The 18,537-nt window shown below is 43.5% G+C and overlaps 1 protein-coding gene across 2 annotated transcripts; it reads right to left on the bottom strand.

Annotated features, from left to right (window-relative positions):
* Positions 1-420: 420 nt before the first annotated feature.
* On the bottom strand, positions 421-17,000 carry DNAJC14 (DnaJ heat shock protein family (Hsp40) member C14). Of its 2 annotated transcripts, none has more exons than XM_070740401.1 (7): positions 16,872-17,000; positions 15,085-16,532; positions 13,764-13,870; positions 10,319-10,438; positions 8,334-8,494; positions 3,939-4,035; positions 421-1,772 (listed from the first exon to the last, which is right to left on the bottom strand). In XM_070740401.1, the coding sequence occupies exons 2-7, from the start codon at positions 16,240-16,242 to the stop codon at positions 1,526-1,528; spliced, it is 1,890 nt and encodes a 629-aa protein (XP_070596502.1). In that variant the 5' UTR covers positions 16,243-16,532; positions 16,872-17,000; the 3' UTR covers positions 421-1,525. The 2 variants fall into 2 exon arrangements, with proteins under 2 accessions (XP_070596502.1, XP_070596503.1); XM_070740402.1 differs by having other exon boundaries at positions 16,885-16,955.
* Positions 17,001-18,537: the final 1,537 nt, after the last annotated feature.

Below are 18,537 nucleotides of genomic sequence, written 5' to 3'. Positions count from 1 at the left end.
CCCTGTTAAATATTTTCCCGTGGTGTCTCTTAAGGGTTCGTTTTTTGCACTTCATATCTCCTACTCTGTGCTGTGTGCTATTGTTTGGTTCAAAAAAGCCCCTACTCCCTGTGGCAAAATAAGCACGTTCCCTGGAATCACACGCCCCCCACCCCCGGCATATGGGGAGGGTGAAATACAAGCCTACTGGACCCACCAGAAATTGAGAAACGGGGCAATTCTGGTCTCCAGGGGGCCTCCGGGGATATGGGAAGTTTTTTCACACACACACCCAGAATTGAATTATGAGTGTGGGCATACACGCATGCGTGATAGCGTATGTGCATGCTCTTTTGGCACCCGAAGAAAAAAAGGTTCACCATCACTGGTGTAGAGTGTGTAAGGGTGCATGGGCTAAGAATGAAACTGTAGGCCAGCCTCTTCCAAGGCATCGATACATATTTATAGAAAGGATAATACACATTGTATTAAATATATGTATATACATACAAATTTGAACTTTTAAAAAAGTAACCTTCCATAAAAGAGGTTGAACAATTGTAGAGCTAGCCATCCGTGCTAAAATGGTCACCCAACACACCCATGTCGTAACTGACTTGACCACAGTCTTAGGCCAGCATACAGACAGGCCGTATGTACTTGCCAGGATCCAGGAAGAGCAAACCAAGCACCTTAGAACACGGGGGACACCAGCGACAGTCATTTTTTTTAACCTCCAGAGCTGGGAGCTCTTTAATCGCAGGGTAGTGCAAAACACCTCCTCTCTCAGTAGTCTTGCAATGGAGTTGGGCAACATTCAGGTCTCCATAAAGGGAGGAGAAGCTGACTTGGGATAATCCTGAGCGAGAAGTAACAATAACTGGGGTGCGTCTTCGTTTTCCCCTGGTCTTTTACTCAAAAGTATTTAATCCAGATGAATTCCTTTGCGTGGCAAGCAATTAACATTTTGCACAAGGAAATTCCAGGCAGGGAGTAGCTCTCCTCTCACCATTTAATCTGGGGCCAGAACACCCAGGATGGGATAAGACAAAGGCCGCAGAATAGGGTCTCCCCTTTCCTGCCCAGCATAAATGTTATCAAAGGCAAACCACACACCTTCCCCTGGGCCCTACGCCATCCCCTACCTTTTAAAATTCTTCTTCCCAACCTTGGAATGAAACAAAAGAGATTTCCAGGCTGAGCCAGGCTGACAAGAGGGACAACCGACCAAAATAACTGATGGGAGCTGTAGCCCCACCTGAGCAGCAGTGCTAAACAATTATGAAAGCATAAGATTGGATGCTTAAAGGCTCGATATTGTCTTATTTTCGTGAAGTGTTTTCAGGAAAATATCCAAAGGAGTTCTTTGGTATCGCAGGATCCGTATGAACGACTGCGCGGGAGAATATTTTGTTACAGGGTTTGTTATAAAGGAGTTCCAGAGTTCTCGTCTCAAGAATACTTCCCCCCACCCCCAATTTTTAAAACAGCCCTTTTGCTACCTGAGGGAAAACCAGGGAGATTTCCCTCCCGTTCAGTCAGGTCCTTAGCGTTGAAAGGGGCGCCGCACTTTTTTCCGCCGTTTCTGCTTCGAATCGCCCTTCTGGAAGCTACTGTCTACTTTTGAAGAAGACGAAGAAGAGGCAGGAGGCGCCGAGGCATTCCCAGGGGCTGGGGGCTGAGGGGTGCCGAAAAAGTTCCCATTGGGCATCTGCCCGGCATTCCCTTGGAAGATACGGTTGAAGAAGTCCTGGAGTTCTGCGGCAGAAGCTGGGCTGCTGTCTGAAGCAGCTCTTTTGGGGGTGAGGGAGGAAGAACACATGGAGAAAACAAATAAATCTTCAGATCCCGAACTGGATTTCAGCAGAGATACACGTTCGGCCTTATGCCGAACTATATGGCAGAAGGCAAACTTCAGACTTTTCTACTTATTCATCCCAGGAAGAAAAGGAATCTATTTTTGGAAGACTTTTATAAATACTAAATGTTATTTACTTATTAAAGAAAATGTATACAGTGGTTCCTCTACTTACAAACTTAATTCGTTCCATGACCAGGTTCTTAAGTAGAAAGGTTTGTAAGAAGCATTTTTTCCCACAGGAATCAATGTAAAAGCAAATAATGTGCGCGATTGGGGAAACCACAGGGAGGTTGGAGGCCCTGTTTCCTCCCAGATTCCTAGAGAGGCCCCACGGAGGCTTCTCCCTGCCTTTTCTGGCCTTGTTTCCTCCCAGGAGATTCCTAGAGAGGCCCCATGGAGGCTTCTCCATGCCTTTTCTAGCCCTGTTTCCTCCCAGGAGATTCCTAGAGAGGCCCCACAGAGGCTTCTCCCCGCCTTTTACGGCCTTGTTTCCTCCCAGGAGATTCCTAGAGAGGCCCCACAGAGGCTTCTCCCCGCCTTTTCCGGCCTTGCTTCCTCCCAGGAGATTCCTAGAGAGGCCCCACAGAGGCTTCTCCCCGCCTTTTCCGGCCTTGCTTCCTCCCAGGAGATTCCTAGAGAGGCCCCACAGAGGCTTCTCCCCGCCTTTTCTGGCCTTGCTTCCTCCCAGGAGATTCCTAGGGAGGCCCCATGGAGGCTTCTCCCTGTCTTTTCCGGTTACAGTTTCAGAGACTCAGGTTTGTAAGTGGAAAATGGTTCTTGAGAAGAGACAAAAAAATCTTGAACACCCAGTTATCTAGAAAAGTTTGTAAGTAGAGGCGTTCTTAGGTAGAGGTACCACTGTATAAGCCGCCTAACTTGTTCTAAATCCCATGGTTTTTCTCATCTTTACAATTCTGTCACACACACAAGGCTATTCCACACTCTTACCAGCCTACTGTACTGCTTTAAGCCCCAGGAATATAAGCTATATAAAAACTCAGTTTCACTCTCTTATGAGCTTATTGCTTTAAGTATAAAGGTCTCACCGAAGTATAGACAGACAAGGCAGAATCTGGCCTCTGTAGTGAATTTTTTCCTGCTCTGATTCTCTTTTTTAAAAAGGAGGAAAATGAGACCCAACAAAAAGAAAGTTAAGCTTTTGTGAGTTTGGAATTAACAACCAATCAGGTGTAAGGCTGCACGTTTGTGTTTAACACAACTACTACTAGAAGGCTAATTGTGGATTGTTGATTTACAGTAAATATTGTGTCTTTATTATTTTTAAACAAACAACTCAAGGTGGCAAACATATTTGATGCTCCTTCTTCCTCCTATTTTTTCCTTTCCCTGTGAGGTGGGTTGGGCTGAGAGAGACTGAGTGGCCCAAAGTCATCACCCAGCTGGCTTTCATGACTAAGGTTGGACTACAATTTATGATGTCTCAGATTCTAGCCTGGTACCTTAACCACTACGCCACCTGACATGTGCCTGTACAAATAGAAAACAAAGTTCAAACAGATCTCTCCGCAAACTGAATGAGAGACAGCCTACATGAGATATAGTATACAGTGTTCCCTCGATTTTCGCGGGTTCGAACATCGCGAAACGTCTATACCACGGTTTTTCAAAAATATTAATTAAAAAATACTTTGCGGTTTCCCCCCCTATACCACAGTTTTTCCCGCCCGATGACGTCATATGTCATTGCCAAACTTTCGTCCGCCTTTAAAAAACATTTTTTTAAATAAACTTTAATAAATAAACATGGTGAATAATAATCTAAATGGTTGCTAAGGGAATGGGAAATTGTAAATTAGGGGTTTAAAGTGTTAAGGGAAGGCTTGTGATACTGTTCACAGCCAAAAATAGTGTATTTATTTATTAATTATTTTATTTATTTATTATTTGGATTTGTATGCCGCCCCTCTCCGAAGACTATATATCTACTTCGCGGAAATTTGACTTTCGCGGGCGGTCTCGGAACGCATCCCCCGCGAAAATCGAGGGAACACTGTATACCATAAATCCCTAGATTTCAGTTCTCAGTGAGAACACAACATTTCTTCAGAAGAAACCAACAGCATAATTCCACACCAACCTCTGGCGTCCTCCGGAGCCTCTTGATCCAAAAGAGATGTGATAGGGAACTCGATGCGTATCTGGAGAGATTCCCACTCTCTGGCAACCAGCCCATTCTGCATATCAGAAGAAGAAGAAAATCAGTTATCAGTCCCTGACCCAGATCTGTTTCACAAAATAAGACCGGAATGTCCTTTAAAAAATCTCATTTTTTGTCCTAGACAGCATTTCTCAGCCTTTGCAGTAGGATGACTCATCATTGGCATGGCACTTTTAAAAGCCAATGTTTTAGTTTTGATATTAAAAATAGGATTCCCGTCTCAGAAGAAAACACGATGCAACTTCTTCTGTTTTCTGGGTGTTTAAGTGGGGAAAAGAACAGTATTATGGCTCAGATCAGAATTCCATCTAGTTCACCCTTCTGTTTCCAAAGGGGGCAATCGGTTAACAGTGGGAAGTTCATAGGTAGAAACATCCTTATCTTCCACCTGTTAATACAATGTATGAAACTGTGTTGGGTGCCACAACACATATACAGTGTTCCCTCGATTTTCACGGGGGATGCGTTCTGAGACCACCCGCAAAAGTTGAATTTCCGCGAAGTAGAGATGCGGAAGTAAATACACCATTTTTGGCTATGGACAGTATCATAACCCATCCCTTAACACTTTAAACCCCTAAATTACCATTTCCCATTCTCTTAACAACCATTTACTCACCATTATTACTGGTACTCAACATTGAATAAGACACTTAGTGATCCTGATATTTATAAACATAGTTATTTATTAACAATAAAATTTTTTTGTTATTTATTTGCAAAAATTATTAGTTTGGTGATGACGTATGAAGTCATCGGGTGGGAAAAGCCGTGAAGTATTTTTTAATTAATCTTTTTTGAAAAACCGTGGTATAGGCTATTTGCAAAGTTCGAACCCGAGAAAATCGAGGGAACACTGTAAACCAACAATGTATGTTTAAGGGTTGTTCCTTTAAGAGAAATGTGCTGGTTGGCCATAAGGGGGAGCCAACAGAGTTCCTCTTAGGGGAATATTATTCATTAGTTGCTGTGTGTATAGAGCTGTGTGCTGATATCCGATTTGTATATGATATTTTGGCTTATATGTGTATGATTTGGATTGTATAACGACTACTCTATTGTATATCTGTATATAATATACATACCTATTTGTACTAGTCTGGTTTCTTTGACTGAATAATCCATAGCTGCCACATTTATTCTGTGTTGTTTTAGGGATATTATATTTTTCCTAAGCAATCTAACACCATCCATTTGCCTGATCCTCTGAAAGAGACTATTTGCTAAAAAGTATTTTTTTAAATCCTACCTATGTGAGTTCGATCTAACATTTCTATCTTGGCTATTTCTCAAAAGACTTTAATTGCATATGTTCTATTGTTAGCGGGATCAACATATTTTTCAGGTGGGCTGGGAAACAGAAAAACATCTGTAGAATTAAGCTCGCAGGGAAAGAAAAGCTAGAGTCCTCAGTGTCCCCACTTCACCTCAGTTATCCTGCCAGCTGCTCACACTCTTTAGTGCAGGAGGTCTCCAAGCCTGGCAATTTTAAGACTTGTGTACTTCAACTCCCAGAGTTCTTTAGCCAGCTGAGGATTTCTGGGAGTTGAAGTCCACAAGTCTTGAAAGTTGAGAGACCTCCTTGCTTTAGTGCAATTTCCTTCTCCCTGGAATCTTCTCCCATCTCTCAAGTAACCAGAATCCTTCCCTTCCTTCTCCTCTCTGTTGTGGTTAGCTCTGGCCCAGCTCCTGCTCCAAGGACTGTGGATGTGGGGGAGACATCCACATGCTGCAGGCCTGTTCCCCCCCCCCCCCCCCGGTGGAATCTGTTGATGAAGGCTCCTCTGACCAAGAAGACATGAGTGACAGGGGGGAGGAGGAGAGTGTGGCAGAAAGCCCAGAAGGAGATCAATTATCTAGCTCCTCCTTGGATTCAGAACAAGAGTTAATGATACAGCCACGCATGCGGAGAGCGATGCATAGGCAATAACTGAGAGATTATTATAAAAGAAAATGAGGCCACCTGTGGTTGGGTGGAGCTGTGGTTGGGTGGGGCTGTGGTAATTAGTGAGGCTGCTATAAAGAGCAGCCTGTGGATTTGGCCATTGTGGAGGATTATCTGATCATTGTGTTTTGTGACTGCTTTACTGACTTTGACCTTTTGAATGCTGATTTTTCCCCGCTTTGAAACTAAACCAGAGCAAAATGTGTTTCACTTTGTGGAAGAAGAAGGACTGTGAATTGCCTCACAGCTGCAAGCTAAGTATCACAGAACTGACAAGGGACTTGTACAAATTACCAGTTTGTTTGGAGACCAGTGCTCTTTGCTATACCAAAACAGGGCTTAGTTTAAGTGACTTTTCATTATAAAGAACATTGTTTTGAATTTTCAAACGTGTGTGTGTCTGAAATTTGTACCTGTGGATTTTTGGGAGAAGTCTACCAGAGAGCCGGACAGAACACTCTCAATGATACTTTCAAAGCTCACCTCATTACTTTCAAAGCTTCCGTGTTTGTGGCCATCACTATATCTTTGAAAGCCAAGTTCACTGGTTAAAACTAGACATGAGTTGAAATATAGCACGATGTACCTTTGAGGGTAATTGCACCACTGATTTGTATGAAGGCACAAAGATATGACTCGGTTAATTTCCCGATGCTCACAGCATCACATTTGTCTTTTCCTTAGCAGCCACATATAAGTTTCATGTTTTTATCAAACTATGCAATTATAACCCAACTTCCCTTTACGGATCCCTCCACCTCAGCTCCAACCTGCCTGAAAGTTTCCACACCAAAGTATTTTAAAAAAAATAATGGGTCAAGATATCCTTCATCAACCTATTCTCTCTCACACACGCTCGCTCTCCCCTTCCCAAAAAAGCCTCTCTTAATAAGGCTTCATTGTGTCCTGTTTAAAACTGAGCAGAAAGCAACATTCTTTGAGAAACTTTGTGCCCGTGATGGCAAACCTATGGAACAAGAGGACACAATCTGAAGTTAGTTGGGAGAAAGATCAAAAGCAACGTGAGAAAATATTATTTCACTGAAAGAGTAGTAGATCCTTGGAACAAACGTCCAGCAGACATGGTTGGTAAATCCACAGTAACTGAATTTAAACATGTCTGGGATAAACATATATCCATTGTAAGATAAAATACAGGAAATAGTATAAGGGCAGACTAGATGGACCATGAGGTCTTTTTCTGCCATCAGTCTTCTATGTTTCTATGTGCCACAAGTGGCACGTGGAACCATATTGGGCCCGTTTCAAGATCCCAACTTGAAACGGGACCTTTCTGGCCTCAGGATGATCTCTGGGGAAATAACAAAGCTAATGGCAGGAGGGGAGGAAGGGTGTGGGCCTGTGGCGCAGGCAATGAGCAGATTGAGAAGCATGATATAAAATCAACAATGTCTTCAATGGGGATTTTAATACAGTGGTACCTCAAGATATGAACCCCTCGTCTTACGAACAACTCGTGATACGAACCCGGGGTTCAGAAAAATTTTGCCTCTTCTTACGAACTTTTTTCGAGTTACGAACCGGCGTTCGGAGACTGCTGGGAAGCTGCGCGGCTGTTTTAAAAGGTGACAGCCGGGCGGCGGGGCTTCCCAGAAGCCTCCCGAACGCCGGTTTGTAACTCGAACAAAGTTCGTAAGAAGAGGCAAAAATTTTTCTGAACCCTGGGTTCGGTTCGGGAGGTTGCTGGGAAGCCCCCCAGCCCGGCTGTCACCTTTTAAAACAGCCGCGCCGCTTCCCAGCTGTCTCCTGAAGCCGAACGCCAAAGCCGAACTTCCGCGTTCGGCGACAGTTGGGAAGCCGCGCGGCTGTTTTAAAAGGTCGCAGCCGGCCTGGGGGGCTTCCCAGCACCCCCCCGAACGTTCGGGGGGGTGCTGGGAAGCCCCCCAGGCCGGCTGTCACCTTTTAAAACAGCAGCGCGGCTTCCCAGCAGTTGCCGAAAGCCGTTTTTTTGCGGGGTTTTTTTGGTTGCACAGATTAATTGACTTTACATTGTTTCCTATGGGAAACAATGTTTCGTCTTACGAACCTTTCGTCATATGAACCTCCTCCTTGCACCAATTAAGTTCGTATCATGAGGTATTACTGTACTCTGATGAAGTTAGCAGAGGACTAACGAAAGCTAAGTAATTTTTAATAAATTTTAAACGTTCCGGAGAACGCGATAGCTGTTGCCTCTTCATTTACACAGTCTACACAAATATGGAAATACCTCAATTTACTATGCTTTGTGAGTATATGTATTCACACACATTTACACAACAGACTACTAGACCAAATAAAAACAAGAATCTTGTTGAATTTCAACTTTGTGTTTCCACTTTCCACGGTCAGAGTGTTAATTCAATTACCTGTGATGTCATAAACCTTCCCGTCCATCATGGCAAAGTATGTGATCTTCAATCCCAACATGCTGGATTCTGCCCAGAAGTCACCTTCCTCAGCTGCATGGAATTTACTACATTCTGCACAGTATCGGCCATCCAATGGGTCACGGTCCATCTCAAACCTCCTGCAGCCAAGAATTTCAGAGGTTAGGAAGCACCAGGTACGTTCATTATGTTACAGCATTCTGTGGATCCCCCTGTGTGTGTGTGCGCGCACACATGCATGCATGCGTGTGCATTTAATTTAAGGAAAAATGCGAATAACAGGATAACAGAGTTGCAAGGGATCTTGGAGGTCTTCTATCCAATGCCCTGCTCACACAGGAGATCCTGTACCATTTCAGACAAATGGCTGTCCAAATAATATCTAGGCATGGATCGCAAAGAAGACGTTCTATGCTCAATTTATAAACACTGAAGCTTTTCTAAACCAAATATTTTAGAAATGGAGAAAGGACCAGTAGAAAATGAAAATATGGGAATTGAATCCTGTGGCCAACAAAATTAGTAAGTAGTTGACGTATAACTGAACACTTGTAGCGTATAACAGTTGGGTACTGATAAACAAGCATTTTCAAATTTTGAACTAACAGTATATATTAATCTAGCTATTAAATCTATATACAGTGGTACCTCTACTTATGAACTTAATTCGTTCCGTGACCAGGTTCTTAAGTAGAAAAGTTTGTAAAAAGAAGCAATTTTTCCTGTAGGAATCAATGTAAAAGCAAATAATGGGTGCGATTGGGGAAACCCACAGGTGGGTGGAGGCCCTGTTTCCTCCCAGGAGATTTCAAGAGAGGCCCCACGGACGCTTCTCCCCGCCTTTTCCAGCCCTGTTTCCTCCCAGGAGATTCCTAGAGAGGCCCCACGGAGGCTTCTCCCTGCCTTTTCCAGCCCCGTTTCCTCCCAGGAGATTTCTAGAGAGGCCCCACGGAGGCTTCTCCCTGCCTTTTCCAGCCCCGTTTCCTCCCAGGAGATTCCTAGAGAGGCCCCACGGAGGCTTCTACCTGCCTTTACCAGCCCTGTTTCCTCCCAGGAGACTCCTAGAGAGGCCCCATGGAGGCTTCTCCCTGCCTTTTCTGGTTACAGTTTTGGAGGCTTAGGTTTGTAAGTAGAAAATGATTCTTGAGAAGAGGCAAAAAAATCTTGAACACCCGGTTTTTATTTAGAAAACTTCGTAAGTAGAGGCGTTCTTAGGTAGAGGTACCACTCTACTATCATAAATACATTATAGACTTCTGCCCCTTAATTTATCCAGCTAGTGCCTGTATTTTTTTAAAAAAAAAATAAGCCAAGGAAAGTTCAAGGCCTCGGGATATTAGATTTTTGCTTGCAGGGGAATTTTTCATGTGAAGTAGGCATTCTGGTGTTCCCCAAAATTTTAATCACTTGACTACTGTGAGGATATCGCAACAGTTGTGAAGTGTGAGAACTAGCTGCCAGTCACCTTTTTTCAGTGTCATTGCAATGTTGAGCTGTCACTCAATAAGTGATTGTAAGTTAATAACTATCTATTTATCTCAATCTTTTAGAATCTTTTGACACCGCAACTAAGAGCTAGAGAGGTCCCCACCCTTGGCCATTTTAAGAATTGTGGACTTCAACTCCCAGAATTCCTCAGCTAACAAAGTTGGCTGAGGAATTCTGGAAGTTGAAGTCCACAAGTCTTAAAGTTGCCAAGGGTGGAGACTCCTGAGCTAGACTATTGATTTAGGCCAGGCTCAAGAAGAAGAAAAAAAGTATCCGCTATCATCCAGAGACCTTCAAGGGAATAGAAACTTGGTGTTGTCACCACCCGCAGAAGGAATCATGTTTGATTGCCGTTTCTACCACAAACAAATTAGAGAAATGAGCGGAGACTCTGCAAAGTCATGATCCTCCTGCTTGTGCAGTCTCTCTGACATCCTGTTGCGCCAGTGGAGAGATAATGACAGCGGGCCACTTACTTGTGCTTCCCTTGGCACTTGTTACACTTCATTGTGTTCATGACCTCCTTCAGATCATCTTGAAGTTTGGAAAGGAAATCATTCATGGACTTTGTCAGCTCTGTCTCTGCCATGCGCTTCCTGAAAGAAAAGCAAGCAAATTTGAAAGGGAGCATCAGTTACACAAAGCTATGCTTGCAGCAGTGGTGCCCATGTACAGGAAATCAAAGCCATTGCAACATACAGGGAGCCCTCAAGTTACGTACGGTAAGTCCTGATTTACATTAACCTGGCCTCAAGCAACGAATGCCAAAACGACAGGATTGTGTGTGTGTGTGTGTGTGTGCAGGCAGGCACTACACATTTGGATGTGCCCAAAAAGTGACATGCAAGAGTTCCTGAACAGAACCCCTATATGACCTAGGCCAAGAATCTCCGAGTCTCCGGAGAGGGGCGGCATACAAATCTAATAAATAATAATAAAGAGTAATTTCCAAATGGCACTTGGCTGACCTTGGTGTAAATTATTCCTTGGTCTGGAGATCATCCTGGAGCATCGGGAACATAAGCTAAAGTGGAAAACTGAAGAAAAAAGCATTCGTAGCAATGGGCAGACACTACTTCTGTCCTTGGATCATGAAAACTACATGGTGCCCTTTAAGACGAAAAGCTTGGAAGAAAACTGCAGTCTGTTAAATATGAGCTGAGTGAGGATGGGAAGCACTCAGGGAAAGGTAAAAGCCGCCCCGAGTCTATGGAGAGGGGCGGCATACAAATCTAATGAATAAATAAATAAAATAAATAAAAGAAGGAAGAAGAGGAAGTAGAAAATGAAGGGAGAGAAGAAGTGGAAGGAAGGGGGAACAAAGAAGAGAGAAAGTAAAGATGGAAACAGATGAAGGGAGAGAGGTAGCAGAGAGATGAATGTGTGTAGGGAAGTAGTAGGAGGAGAGAAAGGAGTAAGAAAGTAGGAAGAGGAGATGAAAGCAGAGGGGAGGGCAAGAAACAGACTGATGAATAGGAATTGAAAATTGCCACAAAATAAGATACTGGTTTCTGATTGATTTAAAATGCATGTATCTCTATTTTATTGACATATTTTAAGGTATGTATGTAGTGATATATAAATGGAATTTGTAGAGAAAAAAATTCAAAAGAAAGAAAGAAAACTACATGGTGCCTCTAAGCTCACAAGTAATCAAGCTTAACTTGAAGGAGACTTCAGCTTATGATTAGCTTCAAGCTGTTGGGGACAAAGGTCCTCCCGTAAGGGTTGATTAGAATGATATTGCTGTTACAGAAATGGCTTGAAAGGTTGAGAAGTGCAGAACAAAAGATTGAAGTACTGTTTCCACCCCCCTTCCATATTCTATTACGCTAAAGAAAGTGGGAAGTTGTGACTTTTTTCTTGGCCTTCGCACTTCTCTTTTTCTCCTCCTTAGCTTTCTAACTTCTGTTTCATGTTGTATTTTTATCTAATAATAATAATAATAATAATAATAATAATAATAATAATAATAATTTATTGGATTTGTATGCCGCCCCTCTCCGTAGACTTTAATAAGAAGATTTTTTAAAAATCACCTCCCAAGAAAAGGGTTTTTTTTAAAAAGAAAAAGTCAGGTTGAAAACTAAAGTAAATTAATAGTGCTTGACAGTCAGGGCAGAAAATTATCTAGTATCTGATCTTTGAATCTGCATCTCCTGGGTTTTCTTTCGTATAAGGCTTTTAACCAAAAAAGATAATTTGAATGCCATGATTTCTAGTACCTTATTATCATTACTGTAGTATTTTTCTTCCATGGTTCAGACACTTATTGTTCATACAAGCAAGGGAACAATCTGATTTTTCTGGGGTGTGGGTGGGGATATGGGAAGAGACATTACCAAAATCTTTATTTTTACATCAAATTGAAATGAGTTCAAACGTAGAGGTGAAACAAGGATCAGAGAGCAGGACAAGCTCCTTTTATCCAATCCTCATGTCGCCTACTGGTAAATTTTATTGTTGTTGCTCTTGAAATAATAATTTCAGCGTTTTAACGTTTCTGTTGCAGACCCCCCAAAAAAAGAACCTCAGTGGAATGAAAAACATCCAATAGGTTTCAATAAATGCTGCTACCTGGCAACATTGATGCGCACGTTTTCAAATTTATTCTCTGTCCCCTTAAATAGAGGAATCTTTTTGAAAACTGGCCTCTCTACATTGTCCTAGTCCGTGGATCAAACGTCATATAGCTATGAAGTGGTTCTGACTGGGAGTGAAGGATGTCAGGATATAACCCTGAAGTAATCTGTTCTATTATATGATTGGTCAATACATGTATGTACAGTAGTCCCTCGCTATACCGCGCTTCACCTACTGCGGCTTCACTTCATCGCGGGTTTCTGAGGAAGTCGATCGGCAGATTTAAACAGCCCGCGGAACTCGATCGGCAGGTTTTTCAAAAAAATAAATAAATCTAAAATTGTAAATACTGTATTTAAATACTGTATCTAAAATAAATACTGTGTGGGAAGGGTTTATAAACACTTAAAACAATGAAAACTTACCAAACAATTACAATATAAATACTTAAATAAGTACTATCAGTCGATAAATTCCCCATCACGGATTTCACCTATCGCGGCCAGGTCTGGAACGTAACACCAGCGATAGGTGAGGGACTACTGTAATGTAATACAGCTTTTGTGTGGGTGTGGTGAGGTGTGATGGTTTGGTTTAGTAGTTTAGTATGTGATCTGATGGTTGGTTGGTTGGTGATTTGTTCTGTAATACTGTATAGTGTAAATAGTGACATTTTGAGACTACTGAATAAATAAAAGAGCCTTGAGAAGAAAGAACTCCTGCTGTTTTGTCTTTATTGAGAAAACTACTTTGTGCCTGGTATCCTACGAGACCGCCTTCTGCCGCACGAATCCCAGCGGCCGATTAGGTCCCACAGCATTGGCCTTCTCCGGGTCCTGTCGACAAAACAATGCCGTCTGGCGGGACCCAGGGGAAGAGCCTCCTCTGTGGCGGCCCCGGACCTCTGGAATCAACTCCGCCCGGAGATTCGAACTGCCCCTACCCTCCTCGCCTTCCGTAAAATGTTGAAGACTCACCTTTGCCATCAGGCATGGGGGGGATTAATCTCCCCTCCTCCTTTTTTCGCTGACCTTTATTATGTTTATTTTTAATTGGACTGAGTGTGTATGATTGCGTAGCAGATACGTTTTTTATAACAATGTATTTTAAATTAGTTTTTTAAATTTTTTAATATTAGATTTGTATTTATATTGTATTGCTGTTATGTTGTGAGCCGTCCCCAGTCTTCGGAGAGGGGCGGCATACAAATCTAAATAATAATAATAATAATAATAATAATAATAATAATTATTATTATTATTATTATCCACCACATTACCAACGCAAATTAAAAATAACTCTGACACAGGAAGCCCAAATAGGTTTCAATTGACTCACATTTCATACTCCTTCCTCTTCTCTGGATTGCTGACAATATCCCAGGCTGCCCGCAGTACCTTGAATGCCTCCTCTGCCTGTGGGTGCTCATTCTTGTCTGGGTGAACCTGTGACAGCCCGTCCCAAAGCCCCAAAGAAGTCAGACACACTCTTTTATATAAAACATTAGAGACAAATAGATGCTACCTACATATCGCCAATAATCCTAACAATCATCCTAGCAAAGTAAAGCTGGCACTCTCTCACTCCCATGTGACATACAGACCACAAAGCCAAAACAAAGCAGCAGACTTTATTTACAGATCATTGTACATGCAACATTCTGTTCAGAAGTCCAACTAGGAAGATTCTTTGTCAATTGAGTGCTTCCCTTGCAACAACCAGTAATGGAAAAAAAAAAAACAGTTTTGGGGGGATGGGGTGTCAAAAGCAGGGGTTTTTTAGCTAGGGGATGGGAGAGATTAGCAAATTCCAGAAGCAGAGTCTGCAATCCTCCTTAGTGTAATATAGCAATTCATTTATCCTTCTCTTTCATCGTGTCGGAAAGATGGAGTAAAGCAAAAATGGGATTTTCATTCAATACACCTTGAAGATTCAGGCTGGAATTTTACAAGCCGAGAAATGAACTGCAATCCTCAGCATCTCCAGACAGAAAGATAAGATAAGTTGAACCAAGTTTCCACACATCCTGTTCCCTTGATAGCCAAGAAGGTAGACGAGGAGAAAAACTATTTGTCTCAGTTATCTTGGTCAACCTTGCTGCTATAGATGGTTGTGTTTGTCGATTCCTTGTTGAAATTAACAAAGCTCTATCCCCACAAATAGTACAATCATTATACAGTGTGTCAATATGCAGGTGATAAGTGAAGATTAATCAATTGTACTATGAAAGACTGCATGATATTCTAGACCAGTGTTTCCCAACCTTGGCAACTTGGAGATATTTGGACTTCACCTCCCAGAAACCCCCAGCCAGCGAATGCTGGCTGGGGGTTTCTGGGAGGTGAAGTCCAAATATTTCCAAGTTGCCAAGGTTGGGAAACACTGGTCTAGACTACTTCCCCACCACCCTGAAAATGCTGGATCATGTTAACCAGACAAGAAAGGAGCTCTCCTACTACTGTCTTTAACAATCCCCACCAATATTCTCAACCCTTGGAGGAGGAAGAACTAAATTCCTGCCACAATTATTTGCTACAGTAATACAGGGAGAGGGGGGGAGGGAAAGAATGCCATCTCTTTTAAACAGAGGGTCTCTCATCAAAAAACACACATCCCTCCAATCACCAGTCAACCTTTTTGGTTCTGAAGACATGCTCACCAGTACTGCCAAGTGCCGATAGGCTCTCTTCAATTCGACATCGGAAGCTGTTGCGTCCAAGCCCAACACCTGAAAAGGATTGAGCTCTTCTTCAGGGATATGTGCCATAGCCAGCAAACGTGCCACCTCTTTGCCCGGATGGAACGGTCCAGATCCACTAGGAGAGTCATTCTGAGCAGTGCTCCCTGACTGGGTGGTCCTTAATCCTTTGGGCATCCAAAGGACAGCATGCCACTTAAGCAGCAGACTTACCATCCACTTGCAAACCCTGCATTCTCTGAAGAGGACCCCAATTTGAGGGAAATCAATAGTTGAAAGAAGCCAGGCTCCATAGCTACTATGAGTCATTCTACTCAGAATATTGAGTAGGACTGACTTGGAAACCTTCCAGCAGAGTCGTATACTACCCAGGAGAAGCATAAGCACCAGGAAGAGAATAGCACAGAGCATCTTAAGGAGGCGGTAAGTTAGCGACAGCCATGAGGCTAGCTGTCGAGTCAATTTTCGACACCCTATTCTCCCACGCTGGATCCAAGCCTGCACGTCAGTTTGAATGGTGTTTAAATCATGAAGGCTGAAGCAGCAGCAAGAGTACAGCATCTTCCCACCAGCTTCCACTCCTTCACCACATCGGAGGGTGACCTGTACAATTACACTGATGAACAGCCTGAAACAAGAAACGCAGAACGAGGCCAGACCTTCCAGATGCTTCAGCAACTCAGCTTGGACATGATGATGCCCACCATCACTCCTCTTCCTGGCTTGTCTGTGTTTCCCCCCAGAAGATACAAAGTGACCATCTCCTTTGTCCTTAGGAGTGGAGCGTTGTCTTTGTTGCCTGGCAACTTTTTTCCCGCCATGAGCCCGAGTGCAATCAGGCATTTCTTCCTTGGCTTTTGTAGCCTGGCCATCTTCAACATCTACTTCTTGTCCTAACAGCAGTGTAGACGGGTCCTTCTCCTTGAATCCCGAATGCCAGTGCTGACAACTGAAGCCGCATAAGTCATTTCCTTCCTCCGAATAAGCTGCAGAGAGATCAGACATCTCTCTTGGACAGTTACAGGAGCCAGTTTCATGACTGGGAGTTTTATAGTCAGTAAAGTGCAAGCTGCCATTATCGCGATCGCAACTGCCATTCCAAAGTGTTTTTGTCTCCATCGCACTTTTTTCCCGACTTACCACCTCAGCCTTCCGAAGACTCAAGGGCTCTTCTTAGCCAGGAGATGCTTTGCGACAGCAATACTTTTTTGAAGTGAACATTTTGTTTCCTGCATCCTGCATCACAAAGGCTGCCAGGGCTCCGAACAGTCTTGCCCAAATCAGGAAACTCTAGCTGGGGTTCACACAAAGCTCCAGTCCCAGGCCTGAAGTCTTCCATAGCTTCTTTGGGGTGCCGGAACTCCTTAGGGCTTCGATGAAGGTTAAGTTATAGCCATTTGCTAGCCATCCTGCAAAGACAACCGAAAAGAGGGAGAGAAAAAACCAGGTTTATTTATTTATCTAATTTGTTTATTTTGAGATTCAACCTCAAATACAACAGACCACTTGCCCCTGACTAGAAGGTTGCTTCATTCTCAACTCGTCCCATCGACATGAACTGATCACGGAAAGAGAACCTTGAAAGAGCCATTTTCTGGGCTGAAAGTGGGGCAAGGAAACAAGTAGGAAAAAGCTGCTTCATGCTGGCGTGGCGGAGGAGAAGAAGAAGGGGGAGGGCAGGACGGGGATCTCCTAACTGGGGCCGTAAGAGCCACCATAGAAAGAAGGCCAGAGAGTGGGGACGTTACCTGGTCCGGTTACCTAGCAATGAGAAGAGGGGGTCCTGCCGCCGCCACTCCTCTTCCTCCATCTGATTGCCCCCCCCCCTTCTCGGGCAAACTTCCGTCTTCCGCCCGCCTGGCGAAACCCCGCCCTCCACTTTCCACTTCCTGGTCAAGGGAAGTTACGCGGTCGGCGTAATGTACGCGATTGGCGCGTCGCGGCGGGTCGGCTCTTTCTGCTCCGAATCCGCTTTTTAATGCCGTCCTTTGTCAGCGTTCTGTCCCTCGCGCGAGCGGTAGTCTTCTCGTGCAGGGTTCTCCCCTCTCGCGCGCCCGAAGACGAGCGCTACTGGCGGGCTTGCTCTTTTTCTCCTGGAGATCTCTTAGCCGCCCTCGGCGGAGCTGCTGGGCTACCGTTTGCCTTTATTCCTCCTTTGATCAGTACATGGAGTAGGATGATGGGAGCTGTGGTCCCTTGGAGGGAATCGGACGGGAGGAGGCTGCCGCGGGAATAAGACGGGTCGGAAAGTACACTTTGCGTCGCTTTGATATCAAATCTGCACCGAGAGGGTTGAGCAGCGGGGTAGCAGTAGCAATAGCATTTAGATTTATGTATGCACCTCATTGCATATCAGACATTAATACAATCGAGTCCAGAAATATTTCACAAGAGTCCTACCCTACTCCCCCCGAACAAAATACAGTACCTCATTCCACCAGACTTGAAATCCTGCGATTAGACAATTTACAACTACTGTACTCACTTCCCATCTGATCTAACTAGTTCATAAAACCATATACCAAAATGTCCTTCCTGTTAGTAACTACTTCACCTTCAACCACAACAACACACGAGCATGTAATAGAGACAAACTAAATGGAAACCGCTCCAAACTCGATTGCAGAAAATACGACTTCAGCAATAGAGTGATCAACACCTGGAAAGCACTAGCTGACTCTGGTTTCTTCCCCAAACCCTAAAATCTTTAACCTTAGATTGTCTACAGTTGACCTCTCCCCTTTTCTTTTTTGAATTGTTTTTATTTATTCTAAGAGGTTTGTAAGGGGCATGCATAAGCACACCATTGTGCCTACCGTCCTTGTCCTACTGTCGTCTTCTTTTATCTATAATATATGCTTGACTAAATAAATAAATATACCACTTCACAGTGCTTTACTGCCCTCTCTAAGCTGTTTTGAGAGAGTAAGCATATTGCCCTCCAACAATCTGGGTCCACATTTTACTGACCTGGGAAGGATGGAAGGCTGAGTCAATCTTGAGCCTACTGAGATTGGATCTGCCAAACTGCTGGCAGCTGGTGATCAGCAGAAGTAAATTGCAGTAATGCACTCTTACTACTGCACTACCGGGTAACATGCTGTCCCTTCATCTTGAGCTCAACTTGGGCAATTTTGTGATCCCAATAAAGGAGAATATTTCTAGTGCCGGGTTGAATTATGGGGTCCTTGGTGCTCTCTTGACTTTGCTTGTTTTTTGGAGATGTTTCATTACCCAACTAAGTAACATCATCAGTGCTTCATGATCCCCTTCATATATTTTCCTTGGCAGCCATACAGAATTGTTTTGGCTATTTATTACCTTCTGGAAAAATTGGGAAGGTTTCGCTTTCCTATCTTAACTTGTGACAGCGAAACAAAGAGTATATGTTTTCTGCTGCCAGAGGGTCAGAGA

This window comes from Erythrolamprus reginae, chromosome 2, assembly GCF_031021105.1.
Source record: "Erythrolamprus reginae isolate rEryReg1 chromosome 2, rEryReg1.hap1, whole genome shotgun sequence".
In the NCBI taxonomy this organism is placed as follows: Eukaryota; Metazoa; Chordata; class Lepidosauria; order Squamata; family Dipsadidae; genus Erythrolamprus; species Erythrolamprus reginae.
The sequence above is the reverse complement of the archived record's forward strand: the minus strand, read 5'-3'. Positions and strand labels throughout refer to the sequence as shown.